This window comes from Pimephales promelas, chromosome 22 (assembly GCF_988280905.1).
Source record: "Pimephales promelas chromosome 22, fPimPro1.hap1.1, whole genome shotgun sequence".
NCBI lineage: Eukaryota > Metazoa > Chordata > Actinopteri > Cypriniformes > Leuciscidae > Pimephales > Pimephales promelas.
Window position 1 is genome coordinate 7,133,095 of NC_142790.1, and position 14,439 is coordinate 7,147,533.

General features: G+C 42.6%; 1 protein-coding gene across 3 annotated transcripts in view; it reads right to left on the minus strand.

Moving 5' to 3' along the window:
• Nucleotides 1–14,439, minus strand: part of myo3a (myosin IIIA) — a 148,626-nt gene that overhangs the window by 117,543 nt on the left and 16,644 nt on the right. Inside the window, exon 3 of one of the 3 annotated variants that reach the window (XM_089125472.1) lies at nt 3,089–3,158. The exons of the other annotated variants lie outside the window; for them this stretch is intronic. Coding sequence (XP_088981598.1) covers nt 3,089–3,108 — 20 coding nt within the window. The 5' untranslated portion in view covers nt 3,109–3,158. The remainder of the gene's footprint in view (nt 1–3,088; nt 3,159–14,439) is intronic. 3 annotated transcript variants of the gene reach the window in all.

Consider the following 14,439-nt stretch of genomic DNA (forward strand, 5'->3'; position numbering starts at 1 on the left):
AAGCTACTTCAGACCAACCCCTTTTAAACTTGCGCCGGGCTCAAGAGTCATTTATCCAGCCGATAAAATAGCAACTGCGCCCAAGACCCGCCGACAAAGTTACTTGTGCTTCGCGCTTGATACTTGCATTTCAGATCGTTAAAATAGGGCCATATGTATGTAGATTACTTACAACTGTAACATTATTTGGAACATTTATTTCCATAAAAAAAGGTTTACATCATAAATGACATCAAAAAGTTTAAAAAACAACCAAACCTGGAATAAAATGTCATTTGAGCATGATAGGACATTCTCAGTCATTACTTATGCCAAGAGATTAGCCTTCTAAACTGCACGGCCAAGTTGCATGTAACTGAGCACATGTACAGCCCAATGTATAGTAGTCGAGGAACTTCCAGACATGTTTAATAATGAATGGAGCTTCTATATGTTACAAAACTCATGACACAGAGACACCAAAAGATAAGAGTAGCCCACCTTAGCATTCACAAATTACAAGACACTGGGTGTGAGTAAGTAACATGACCTCCCCTACCTAAGGTACTTAGAGGTTATTAGATGGATTAGCGTATGCATTTTTAAATGGCCTTGAGAAGGCAAGCATCACTATTGCTGCTCATACTTAGGGTTTGAGGCATTAATGATAATGGACTCTTTTTATGTGGGCCATTAAGCAAACACCAAGCAACCACACAGAACACCATAACAACCACCACACTCTGGCAACCTCCCAGAACACCTTTGTTCTCAACTCTTGCCCTCAAGGTCCAAATTCTTGCAAAGTTTAGCTCCAACCTTGATCATACTCACCTGCCAGTATCTTTACGTGTGTTCACACCATGTCGTAATTCCACAATTTAAACTTGTAAAAAACGCTCATGACCTCGTAGAGCTCGTTATTCCAGCCCTTTATGATTTCTGAGAGCTCCTACTTGCACCACCTGACCGTTGGAGATTCATTTAGGCGTTGATAGCAGAGCCAGTGTCCGAGGAAGTGAACAGTTCTGAATTTAACGTCACGTTGTCATCTCGAGATACGGTAATTATCACATGGCATGACCGGAGAATTTCTTGTAATCCTGAACACCTTGTTTAGCTTGTTCAGTTGTGTTTGATTAGGGTTGGAGCTAAACTTTGCAGGAAAGTGGACCTTGAGTACCAGAGATGAGAACCCCCAACCTAACCTTTTGGCAGCAAGACTCACCTTGAAGCAATCAAAAGTGAAGCTATGTAGTTTGCATTAATTTTCTACCCAATTAACTGGTACAGAAGGATATATTACTAAATCAAAGCAAAATTTCACTAGACACACAAGGGAAAATTCACTAGAATTAGAGCTGGTACCATTTTATTTGCACATGCTGCCTGCACTGGTTTAGCATGTCAAGTCAAGTCAAGTCAAATATATTTATATAGCGCTTTTCACAATACAGATTGTATCAAAGCTGCTTCACAATATCAATCAAGACAACATAACAGTGTTTGTTTATTCAGCATCTGGTAACTAAAGAATTTATGCAAATCAGGTAAAGTGAAAATGCTAAAATTGTATCTGGATTTGCTTGCAATGATCATCTACATGATTTGCTTCAGCTATCACAACAGAATGTATTCTTTTATTCTTTTCTTTTAGCACTATTTTAGCGCTTAAAGGGGGCGTTGACTGCGATTTCACTTTTTTCATTTTAAATAGTGTGTAATGTTGCTGTTGGTGCATGAACAGTATCTGCAAAGTTGCAGCGCTGAAAGTTCAATGTAAGCAGAGATATCGTCTTTTAAAAATCAGGAAGTATAATTGCCTACAAAAACGACTGGATTGGGACTACAGCTGGGTTATGGTACGTCACTAACCCACACATTTGCATCAACCACTCCCTCCGGAATAAGCAGAAAAGGGCATGGCCATTTTTCAGCAGCTCGTCGAGTGTGTTGTTCACGCAGCTGTCAGGTCTTATGTCTTCGAACTTCCCACAGACGCTGTACTTCGTCAACAATGGATACAATTTATGTTTGATTATGTTCCTGAAAATGACGATCGTAATCTAGCTCTCTGTGCTGCGCATTTTACGGAAGACAGCTTCCAGAATCTCCACGAGTTCAACACCGGGATTCAACGAGAAACTGTAAACATGAAGCAGTTCCGACTTTAAAACCACAGTTGTTGGGCCACAACCTGTAAGTAGGCTAAGACTTAACCATTTTAAATGTATTTGCATGTATAATTCCAGGCGTAACGTTAGCCTTGTGTTTTAGTTTTTTTCAAATGCCAGCGCTAGCTTTATTGCCACTAGGCTATTAGTTATGCTATTTTGTGTCTACGACAAACGCGTACAAACATGAATTTTCTATAAGTACTAATGTTGTAAATGTATTTTTCATGTATATATGTTTTATGACATTATTTTCGATTTGATCAAGAACGTAAACTTGCCACCGCTATTTGAGTATAACATTAGTAGCCAGTCAGTTGCTATTGTTGCCAGTCAGATACTATTGTGTCAAACAAACGTGTATAAAGTTAAAAAATTTAGCAAATTATCATTCAGAAACGTTTATTAAGAGCCGTGTGTGGTGTAGTTCTGTTTGACTCGCTTCATCGCGGCTTTCTCGGTCTGATTCCGGGTCATACTGATACTGCAGTTCGACGCATATTTACATCTGGACCGCAGCTCATGACGTGGCCGTAAAGGTAATGGGCGTTAACTTTCCGGACAATGTAAGCGACAATTTAGCGAATCACAACTCACCGGACCAAGCTAACCAATCTGAGCCCACGACGTGTTTCTGAGGGAGTGGTTTCATAGAATCAGGAAGTGAACCGCTCGTTCGAGGACAGAGGAGAGCGCGGCTGACAATAAACGTGAAGTTTATGAAAAATAAGACTTTTTAAAAACGAAAAACCACGAATACATGTTATATTGCACCCCATAAACACAATCATGCAAAGAAAAAAAGCAGTCAACCCCCCCTTTAACACCTAGCTAAACTGTATCGCAGGTGCAGCGTTTTGCACTGAAATACTGTGCACAAAAGTGATGCAGTTTTAAATGTAGTGCAATAGTGAATTCAACCAACATTTGCATACCTGTTTTGGCCAGATGTCATCTCTGCCTGGTTTGCATCCAGAGAGCAACTTCATGAAAGTGCTCGGCACTCTGAAACATTACAAGATAATGCATTTTTCTCTATGGTAAGGCTTGTCTCCTTATTTCACCTTTTAAAGAACAAAAGTCGAAGCAACTTGAGGAGAGTAAGGAAACAGGAGCCAGCACCACCAGGGAAAGAAAGACAAGAGACCTGAGCTAATTTACAAGGCTATGAGCGGGTTGAGGTTTCAGTTTAACCTTAGTAGGACAAAGTATACAGAGGAAAACGACTTATTGTAAGAAAAAATTACAGCATTACCACAAATGATCCTCAAGCCACTAAAATAAATATCAAGCTAAATTTAAGTAGTATTTGCAAAACATATTAGAAATTAGATAAGGAAATACAAGCATTGTTTTATGAATATACATTATAAATATGCACACTAAGAAGTTTTATCCTACATGTTTTGTTATTACAAGAATTTTACATTTGACCTCACTTATTATAAATAGATGTACTGCAAAAATACCAAGCCATATTACTACCTATATCAACTGCTTCCCAATGTCATTGAATCAAAAACATGTAACTGATATTTACCTGACACTTTAGATGCAAATCAGAACCACATCCCTATTTACTTTCTTGTTGTGGCTAAGACATCTACTACACACAGGCACATGTACACATACACATTCAAAGCAACAACTTGCAGTCAAACCCACACCAGAATATAAGCAAATCAGTCGAATTTGGTTATCTAGCCCTGCCCTTAGTTAATCTAAGGCATTGAAAGAAATGCTTTCAGTATAACTAATACACCTCAAATGCAAAACAGATAGTTCCACGGATAGCTCTAATGCTTTGTCTTTTGTAAAAACAAACCAAGTTTTTCTATATTTGCAAAGAACAACAATATATTTAATAATACTGCAGTTTCTCAAACTCTAAAATAACCTATGAACACATGCTTTAAGATCTAAACTTTCAAACAAAAGGTAAAAGCCCACGCCATGCGAGTAAACTCACTTCAACTTACAGTTCGCCGCTGCCTCTACATGCTCAGGTATCAATCAGTCATAGCCTCCCGTCGCAGAGGAAGGAGACTGTGCTTGTTACAGCCTACAGTTAGGTTATCTCTCTGTTTTATGTATTATTCATCAACAAAAAGTAACACAATATTGTACAAAATCCCACCATGCTTGGCTTCTGACTGTTGCTTTAATGTCACCTCGATGTTGCTACTTGGCTAAGGTGACCTATGGATGAAGGCATATGCAATATCACTTGCAGATGACAGAATAAAACATCCATCTGAACACCAGTACTGTAAAAGTGTGTGACAGGGCATGACTATAGAGTAGTGTGATAGAGTTTCTACAGTGCAGGCACTATGTAAAAGGAGGGTTAGGACAGACAGCTTGATTTTGATTGGAGTATTATTGTCAGTGTTCTGTGTTTTGACTCAGCTTTTAATGACTAAAGGAGCAACAGATGGTATTGCGATTGCCACTACATCCAAGTCTACACTGTTTCAAAGATTTAATGTTACTTACCTATCTTAGAGAGACATCTAGTGTCTCTACCTCTGGCAATGACAACACCATGACCTAGCAGACAGGGTTATTTCAGTATCAGTATGGTGAGTATAGAACATTTAGATATTTCTGCATTTATCTAAGTACATAGAACTTTATTGACCTTTATTTTGGGTAAATGGAGTTAAAGGGATAGTTCACTTTGAAATTAATTTTTGATACGTTTTAGCTTACCTCAAGGGCATCCAAGATGTAGGTGTCTTTGTTTCCACAGTATTTTCAATTTTGACATTTTTCAGTCAAACCGTTGTTGTCTATCAGTCATACACTGGAGGCTAAGGGGGTCCATCAAAAAGCATGCACAGAGAAGTCAAAATTAAACATGATTTAATGACTCGTAAATGTAAGTACACAATAATGGCCTAAGACACGAAACAAGTGTTTTTTGTGAGAAAACGAACAGTATTTATATCGTTTTTACCTCGTGTAATCACAGTGACGTCCAAGTGATCTGAATCAGTTGTGCAATGTCCAACTGAACCGAACTGAATCAGTTCAATGTTACGCCAGAAGTGATCGCTTGCGTGTGACGTCACTCAATATTTACACTCGTAAATGTAAGTACACATTGATGGCCTAAGACACGAAACGAGTAGTTTGTGTGAGAAAACTAACAGTATTTATATCGTTTTTACCTCTTGTAATCATAGCCATGATAAAATGATCTAACGGCACGGGCGCTTCGGTCTGCGCATGCGCCGGAAGTGATCGCTTGCGTGCCTACGTCACTTTTTGTTTATACAGAGATTTTGGAAGTTTTACCTTTCACTAAACATATTTAGATATACGGTATATCTAAATATGTTTAGTAAAAGGTAAAACTTCCAAAATCCAAAGCGCCCGTGCCGTCAGATCATTTTGTCATGGCTATGATTACAAGAGGTAAAAACGATATGAATACTGTTCGTTTTCTCACACAAACCGCTCGTTTCGTGTCTTAGGCCATCAGTGTGTACTTACATTTACGAGTCATTAAATCATGTTTAATTTTGACTTCTCTGTGCATGCTTTTTGGTGGACCCCCTTAGCCTCCAGTGTATGACTGATAGACAACAACGGTTTGACTTAAAAATGTCAAAATTGAAAATACTGTGTAAACAAAGACACCTACATCTTGGATGCCCTTGAGGTAAGCTAAAACATATCAAAAATTCATTTCAAAGTGAACTATCCCTTTAAGCGAGCCCACGTCAGCCATGTCCCTGCGTGCATCAGTTTCATCACAGTCCATTTTGCCAGTCCTCTTTACTCAGAGGGACCAACGCCCCTCCAAATGAACGGCAGGCATCATCTCTTTCGGCGGATCGGACGAGGAACAGCTCGACGACAGCCTCTCCATTGTGGTGCTCTGCTGACCCTGCCCCTCTATCACAGGCCAGTGTAAGTGCCAGGACCAACTCTGATGCAGAGATGCTTCGAATCCTCATCACAGCGGTGGCGGGATCGTGGGCTTTAGTGGGCTGCACCCAAAGAGCCAACTAAAAGCAGGTTAGATGGATGGACTCTACCAGGGTGCCGGCAGGCCCCGCCAGAGGTATGGGTAAGTTGATCGCGCTCAAACGGCATCTTTGGCTAAACCTCACCGAAATCAAGGAGGCAGACAGAACAGCGTTCCTCGACTCACCAGTCTCCAGCACTGGCCTCTTCGGTCCAGCTGTAAAGGGGTTCGTGGAGTGATTCACCTAGGCACTAGGGGTGTAACGGTACACAAAAATCACGGTTCGGTACGTACCTCGGTTTTAAAGTCACGGTTCGGTACGTTTTCGATACAGCAAAAAGAAAGAAATGCCAGAGAAATTTCCTATTTGTTTAAAGTAAAAATATTTTTAAATAAGTGTGAGTTTTCCTAGATCTTGAAACTTTCAGGTTTATAAATGGGGGTCATCTTTGAAGGGTGAACAAATAATGTTTTGGTCATCACATTAAAAATAACATTTAAATATATATTTATTTATATAATATTTGAATTTTGAAGTGCTGGTAAAAGATGTGTGAAGTACTTGAAAGCATTTCACCATTCCAGCCAAACTGGTTCCAGTTAGTGTTACTATATTAAATCCATGGTGAATGTTGCTGGTCTGTGGACGTAAAGTTCATTCACGGCACAATGTTTCTCCTGGTTTCCATGACAGCGCTGTCTGATCTAATAGAGATCTGCGGTTAATAACGGAGAAATGTGAATGCATCTCACTAGATCTCGCAGCGATGTTATTACCTCAGTGGCGAATTCAAATGTTTTCTTTACCGGATCTCTTAGCGCTGTGTAGTAACAGTGTCGCTTGGTCGAGATCGGCTCGCGCTGCACAGATGTTGCTGGTCCGAACTGATAAACGATCCGTGAAGCACATTTATAGCGCAGTTTCGTTCTGCATTCATTACGCTTGCCATTTGATGTTGCGCAACGTTGTGTTGGCCGCGTCAGCACGAATTTTGCCGGCAGGAAAAATGGTCCAAGCAATCGTTCGGTTTGTATGCGTACCGAACCGGAAGCTTCGAACCGAAACGGTTCAATACGAATACATGTACCGTTACACCCCTACTAGGCACAGTTTCAGTTCTGCTACGAGCCGACCCAAAAGAGCGTCACCATCTCAGCAACCGAAGCCAGTGCCTTGGATTTCTCAGCCCTGCTCTGCGGCTGATACCCAGCGACGCTCACATCCAGCTAAATGCTACCCGCACCCGCAGCCACAGGGCCCCGAGCCAAGATTGTGTTGGACCCTGAGCCTCCCAAGAACTCCTAGCAACAGGAGAAAAAAGAGAGGCTGAGTCTCACCTTGGCCGGACCACCCTCAAATATAGCTTGCTCATCTAGCAGCTCCCTGTTTAGCTTGGGCGGCTGGAGATTTTTATACTGTAGTCGATGGGCCCGTTGCATTGCACACGAACAAATGCTGTTTTTACAGCGACCCCAATAAAGCACAAAAAGAGTATGTTTTAAGCAAACAACGCCCAGGAAACTTGTCCCCCCTCAATAGTTGGCCCATTCCCAGTTGTCACACTATCTCAGATCACTCGAGCCGAGGCTCGGCGAGCTACCCCCATACTGAGTATGTGCACAAAACATTGGTAGTAGGTCCCCCTATGCTAGGCGGGCCATCCACACTTTTCATTCAACCCCTATCCAAATGGGCCCAGGCCTGGCAGGCCATTGCTGTGTCAAATTGGGTAATGAATATTATAAAGCAAGGTTACTCGCTCCAATTCGCTCGCAGAACCCCGTGCTTTCAGGCAGAGACCTATAAGCCTAAAACCTGTTAGCAAAGGGGGCTATAGAGGTGGTTCCCCCGGTGCTAAGCGAGTCAGGGTTTTTCCCCAAGGAAGGATGGCGACACTGGGCCCATATTGGACCTAAGTCATCTCAACAGAGCCCTCATTAGAAAGGCCATTCAGAATGCTAACTACCAAACAAATCCTCGTTCAAGTTCGCCCAGGGAATTGGCTTTTCACAGTGGATCTGAAGATGCTTACTTTCATATTCAGATAACGGCCCATCACAGGCAATTCTTGAGATTTGCCTTCGAGGGGCATGCTTATCAATGCATGGTCCTACCGTTCAGTCCGTCTCTGGCACCCCGTACATTTACGAAGTGCATGGACACAGCTCTTTCTCCTCTGAGAAAATGAGGAGTGTGCATCTCGATGACTGGCTCATCCTGGCTCACTCGAAAACCGAGTTATTGACACACAGGTGCTGGCTCCTCGGCCATCTATAATGATCAATACTTCAAAGAGCAAACTGTCACCTAGTCAGAATGAGCAAAAACTTTCTGAGGACAGTTATAGAATCAATACAAATGAGAGCTCGGCTTACGTCAGACCCTCTCTATCTAGAGCCTAGCGACTTCTCTCAGGGCGGGTGTACACACGCCCCTCAAGAAGTTTCAGAGGCTTTTGGGTCTTATGGCTGCAGCATCGTCAGTAGTCCAACTAGGGGCCCTATTTTAACAATCTGAAACACAAGTATCAAGCGCGAAGCTCAAGTAACTTTGTGGGCGGGTCTTAAGCGCTGTTGCTATTTTACCGGCGGGATAAATGACTCTTGCGCCTGACGCAAGTTTAAAAGGGGTTGGTCTGAAATAGCTTCATTATTCAGAGGTGTGGTTTGGGCGAAACGGAAACAAACCAATCAGAGCGTCATATCACATTCCCTTTAAGAGCATGATGAATGAGGTGTGCTTGTTACATGGCACAATACTATTATAACAGCGCATTTATCAGGCATGCTTCAGAATCAGTTCACAGCCGAGGAGATCGATGTTCTCGTCAGGGCCGTAAAATAAAGAGAAGTGATTAGGGATGGGACAAACTCACCCAAATTAGGTTCGGTTAAATATGCATTTCATAATTTGGGTAAATGTGTAAGCTTTATACCTATTTTTCCCATCGTCATGGACACAACAATGATTTCCCTCGTGTTTACATATTTTTTTCCTTATAATAATGTATCATTTGCAAAAAAGTAAAATGCATCTGTGTAGATGAGATAATCATCTACAGCAGGGGTTCTCAAACATTTTGGTGCCAGGGACCCCTTTCAGGGGAAAAAAAATTCCAAGGACCCCCCTCATATTTATAACAGTTATTGAGCACAAAGTTAATGTGTGAGCGGCAAATGAAATATTTTTGCACAAAATGAATGGTCTCCACCCAGGGTACTATGCAGGAATTTCTAAATAGCCTACTGAGGTAACGAAAGTGATCTTGCTAGGAATCACTTAGGATCCCTCACTTAGGAATTTTTGATGTTCTTGATCTACACATGTGCATTTTAAGGTGTTTTAAGGCCCCACAATCGGATAACTATAGATTTAGTAGAAGCATGTCAGTCAGTGGCATACATTTTTTTTTTTTTGTCAAGATGTCACGAAACACAATCACATATTCCAATCAGGAATGGCCTTAAAAGAGAAATGTTTCAATAATTAGGCCTATTCTGCACACAAATAAAGCCCATAAGCCTATATAATACAATGATAATGGCATTATGTTTAATAGGTGCGTGCGTTGTTAATTTGAGCTACTGTAATTAGCTAAAAAAAAACATGCAGTATATGTTAAATATAATCCATAATGTTAATCTCATGGGCACAGTATGTTTCTATTGACCTGCTTTTTCCTTTGTTAAAGTTGAGCTTGATTAATACTTTGCAAACTGATTGTTTCAGTCGTTTTTTAAAACTTTTATCTAAAACAGCTGTTTAGTTTATGTTAATTAAGGCCTACATCTTATCTCGCACTTTATGACCGTTGACTGAAGTCGTGCGGGGAACTTTGAGTTCACTCCGACTCAAACATTTTGACATTGACGAGCTATCGTTGTTAGTCTGCTGAAGCACCTCAGACGAGAAGGTCAGTATCATCGCGATGTGCATCCTTGCAACCTCAGTTGTGGGTACGGCCCTGTCACTATGCACTTTTATTTTGATAATGATCAGACTTCTAATGTCAAATCTACAGTAGCAGTGCTAGAACTGACTATTGTGCGCGCACGCGAGACGCCGGCGCGCAATTACATGGGAATTTTTCCTCAGCAGTGGAAACAGGAATACTCTTATTTATGGTCATAGATAAGACAAGAGTGCATCATCCGAAACGGTAAAGTGTCCATTTTTTTATTTGTGTATAGGCTACATTATAAATGACTACAAAATGTCATGCCTTTTAAAAATACAGAAAAGAACCGGATGCGGGTTCATGCCGTCTCTCTGTCTCCTTTCTGGCGCACGTCGCGCAAAATCAACAGCAGTGAATGGTCTACTTGACGCACAGACATAGATTATCTATCTATAGAAAACTTTAAGTGTCTACTTTGTATTGTTTTATGTTAAATGCTTTATATAAGTTACTTAGGAATAAACAGCATGTTTTCAGATGATAAAGAAAACATGACTTATAGCATGGAAAAAAACGTTAGGTTGTAAATTATTTCGCGGACCCCCTGGCTTTAGCTCGCGGACCCCCAGGGGTCCGCGGACCCCACTTTGAGAACCACTGATCTACAGTGTATGCACGTTGTTCACACTCTGTATTATGGCCAAGCATGCACGCTTAAAATAGCATCTGAATGTACGCGCAACGCGCCACTGACTTTAGGTTTTTTCTGGTCATTGGCACAATTATTTTCTGGAACTGCAAAATAGTAATGTTTGCACCGAAACACACCTCCTTTTTGCGCTGACCCGCCCAGGAAGCGCAAGTCGGTAAACTAGGAAACGAACGTGCGTTTGTGGAGGCAAAAGCCCGCTTTGCGCGGGTCCAAAATAGGAATGATAAATGCATCAGTGTACAAAGTCATTTGGGCCGGGTGCAAGATAGGGCCCTAGGACTTCTGCATATGCGCCCACTACAGCACTGGCTGAAATGCTGCGTGCCAGCTGCATATCAATATGAACGACAGCTGCATAAAGGCTTTGGCTCCCTGGAAAAAAAACTTGACTGGTATCAGTCAGGTGTGGCCATGGGTGTGCTCTTCAGAGGAAAGACAATATTTCACAGAAGCATTCAACCTAGGTTGCAGGGCACTGCACGAGGGCAAGCCTATTCCCGACCTCTGGTCGAGCACGGAGAAGAGCTTACACATACTGCCTCGAAATGAGAGCAGTCAGTCTAGCTCCCAGAGGTTTTCTGCTGGACCCAAGGTGACACCACGTCTTAGTCTGAATGGAAAACATATCGGTGGTGTCTTACATAAATCACCAGGGAGTCCTCAGGTCAGGCAACCTGTATGTCATGGCTAGAAAACTCCTTCTTTGGGCACAAGGCAACCTGCGCTCCCTGAGAGCAACTCCGGGAATGTTCCGGGAATCCAGAATCTGGGTGTGGACCATCCTGGGGAATGGTCTCTCAACCCTCAGACGGTCCATTGGATCTGGAGTGTGTTCGGCAGGGCAGAGGCAAAGTTTAGGCAGTCAGAACAGCTGTTTGTGTGCTTCGGTGACTTATTGTTAGTCGTTTCCTTCTTTGTTCCTATTTTTTTAATAAAAAGTAAACTAAAACCGCCTGCCTTGCTTTATTACATAAGACGCGTATGATGATTGAAGTCAGCTTGAAGGGCTTTTGTTTTATAATATTGGGTTGGCTAAACCCCCCCCCCCCTACAAGGTGCCCATATGCTGTGATTCCTGCAGTGATTCCCAGGTATGGCTCCACTAACGACTCTGCCGTCCCTGTTCCGTATTGACCTAACATTAGCTAGGCTGGATCTACCACAGAGACCTTCCATATGTAGCACTGCCTTGTTGGCCATTCCATATGTGTAAGTTCCGAAATTATACCTGACATTAGGGGTGTACGATACACACACATTAACAGTGCCTGGGTACTGGACTAAGTTATCTTTCAAGTCTTTTTTTGCTAATACTGTCAAATACACAAAAGGTTTACATAAACACGGTTGGTTAACTTATGTCTAAAGTTAAAGCACACATTTGAGAGAAAATAGGGTGCATGTCATATGTGTTTGATGCGCCAGTCTTAAGACCTGTTCACTGTTTCACGCGCAATATTTGCCGACATTAAACTCATGACTAAACAAAGGTGCCAATGTAAGTGTGCACACCAACGCAAAATATGCATAAAAGCAACATTAAAAAAAATGCCTTGGGTTCGTTTTTTTGATGTGCCAGCCAGGTCAAATACTATCTGACCAATGAAATTGGCTCTTTTGCTCATGTGTCTGGAGCTTCTGAAGTTACAGTAAAACACAACATGGGGGGTGTAATGGCATGTTATGGCCACAGTGGAGCACTGTAGGAATGGGAGTGTCAGGATGACTGAGAAGAAGAAGAATAAAGAGTTAAGTTATCTGTTTACAGCCTGGGTGTTGTGTCCTTGAGTACGGAGTATAGAGGAACAATACATGGTGTCAGAGACGTATAACCCACGACAGAAAGAGTCTAGTGGTACAGACAAGTAACGTTAGTCAGAGTAGCGTCAATGTAGAGCAGAGTGAAAACGCGAGACCTGTGAGCAAGAGAAAGAGCGAGTCGGCGAGAGCAAACAGCTAGCGGCAAGCTAAAAGCACACAGGATGGACCACATATTCACTATCACACCACCGGGACCATTCGACTTTGAGCCAAGCTCGTGGCCCGCGTGGATCAAAAGGTTTGAACGCTTCAGAATGGCGTCGGGGCTGAAAGAAAAAGACGGCGCATACCAAGTGAACTCTCTCATCTATACAATGGGTGACAAGGCTGATGATATTTTGAGCTCACTGCAGCTGACGGATGAGAAAGAAAATGACTTTGACGAGGTAAAAAAAGCCTTTGATGAACATTTTGTAGGAGTACATAATGTAATTTATGAACGTGCCAAGTTCAATAAACGATGTCAAGACGTCGGCGAATCTGCAGAAAACTTTATCACCGCAGTGCACAAGTTAGCTGAGCATTGTAAATATGGCGTCTTACGTGAGGAAATGATTCGAGATAGAATTGTTGTCGGCATACGTGATGCTAAATTGTCTGAAAAACTTCAGCTCAACCCAAAGTTGGATTTAGCTACAGCTATAGTTCAAGTGAGGCAGCACGAGGAAGTGAAAAAGCAACAAGCTGTTCTGCGGTCAGCTGATTCACCTGGACAAATAGATGCACTGTCTCATAACAGTAAAAGACGAGCTCATAGCAAAAAACCTTTTCAACGCGGAAGCTATTCTCAGCCTCAGCCTACCTCATCAAAACCAAAACAGTGTGGGAAGTGTGGTAAAACCCCAAAACACTCATGGACTGAATGCCCAGCAAAAGATGTTGAGTGTAGAAAATGTCAAAAGAAGGGACATTTCGCGGCAGTGTGCAGATCAGCTCAAAAGATGGATTCGATTGAAGTGGATGAGGTGGCTTATCTGGGTGCGGTGGACTATCCACAGTCATCCACATGGACTGAAGTACTCGCCATAAATGGTGGCCCGTTGCGCTTCAAAATAGATACTGGGGCGTCTGTGACTGCTATCCCAGAGACAGAATTCAAACAGGATAGATATGGCAGACATTCAGCGCCGTGCAGACCCCTGCTCGGCCCTGCCAACCAACCCTTGGACGTAAAAGGGCAAGTGCATGCTGTCATTCAGAGAGGTGACCGAAAGATTGAGGAGGAGGTATTCATCGTGAAGGACCTGACTGTACCCTTATTGGGCCTTCCAGCTATCCGCAGGCTACAGATGATCCCTCAGCTCAATAGCATTGATGACGCAGAAAAACATTTTCGCTCCACTTACCCAGAGGTATTTAAAGGGCTGGGCAACCTTAAAGGGGAGTATAAAATTAAGTTGAAAGACAACGCGGCACCCTATGCCCTCTCAGCCCCGCGACGGGTGGCCATTCCTCTCCGGGCCAAAGTCAAAGAGGAACTAGACCGGATGGAGAAGATGGGGGTCATAGCTCGTGTGGAAGAACCGACTGAATGGTGTGCGGGCATGGTCCCCATAGTGAAAACGTCCGGGAAAATTCGTATTTGCGTGGATTTAACTCGGCTGAATGAGAGTGTCATCAGAGAGAGACACATCTTACCGGCAGTGGATGAGACACTGGCCAAGCTGGAAGGAGCCAGAGTCTTCACAAAGCTTGACGCGACATCAGGCTTCTGGCAGGTCCCACTACACAAAGACTCCATGCTGTTGACTACGTTCATCACACCAGAGGGGCGCTATTACTTCAAAAGGTTACCTTTTGGTATATCTTCAGCACCCGAACACTTTCAGAAGAGGATTTCTCAACTGATTGATGGTGTTGATGGAGTCCTATGTCACG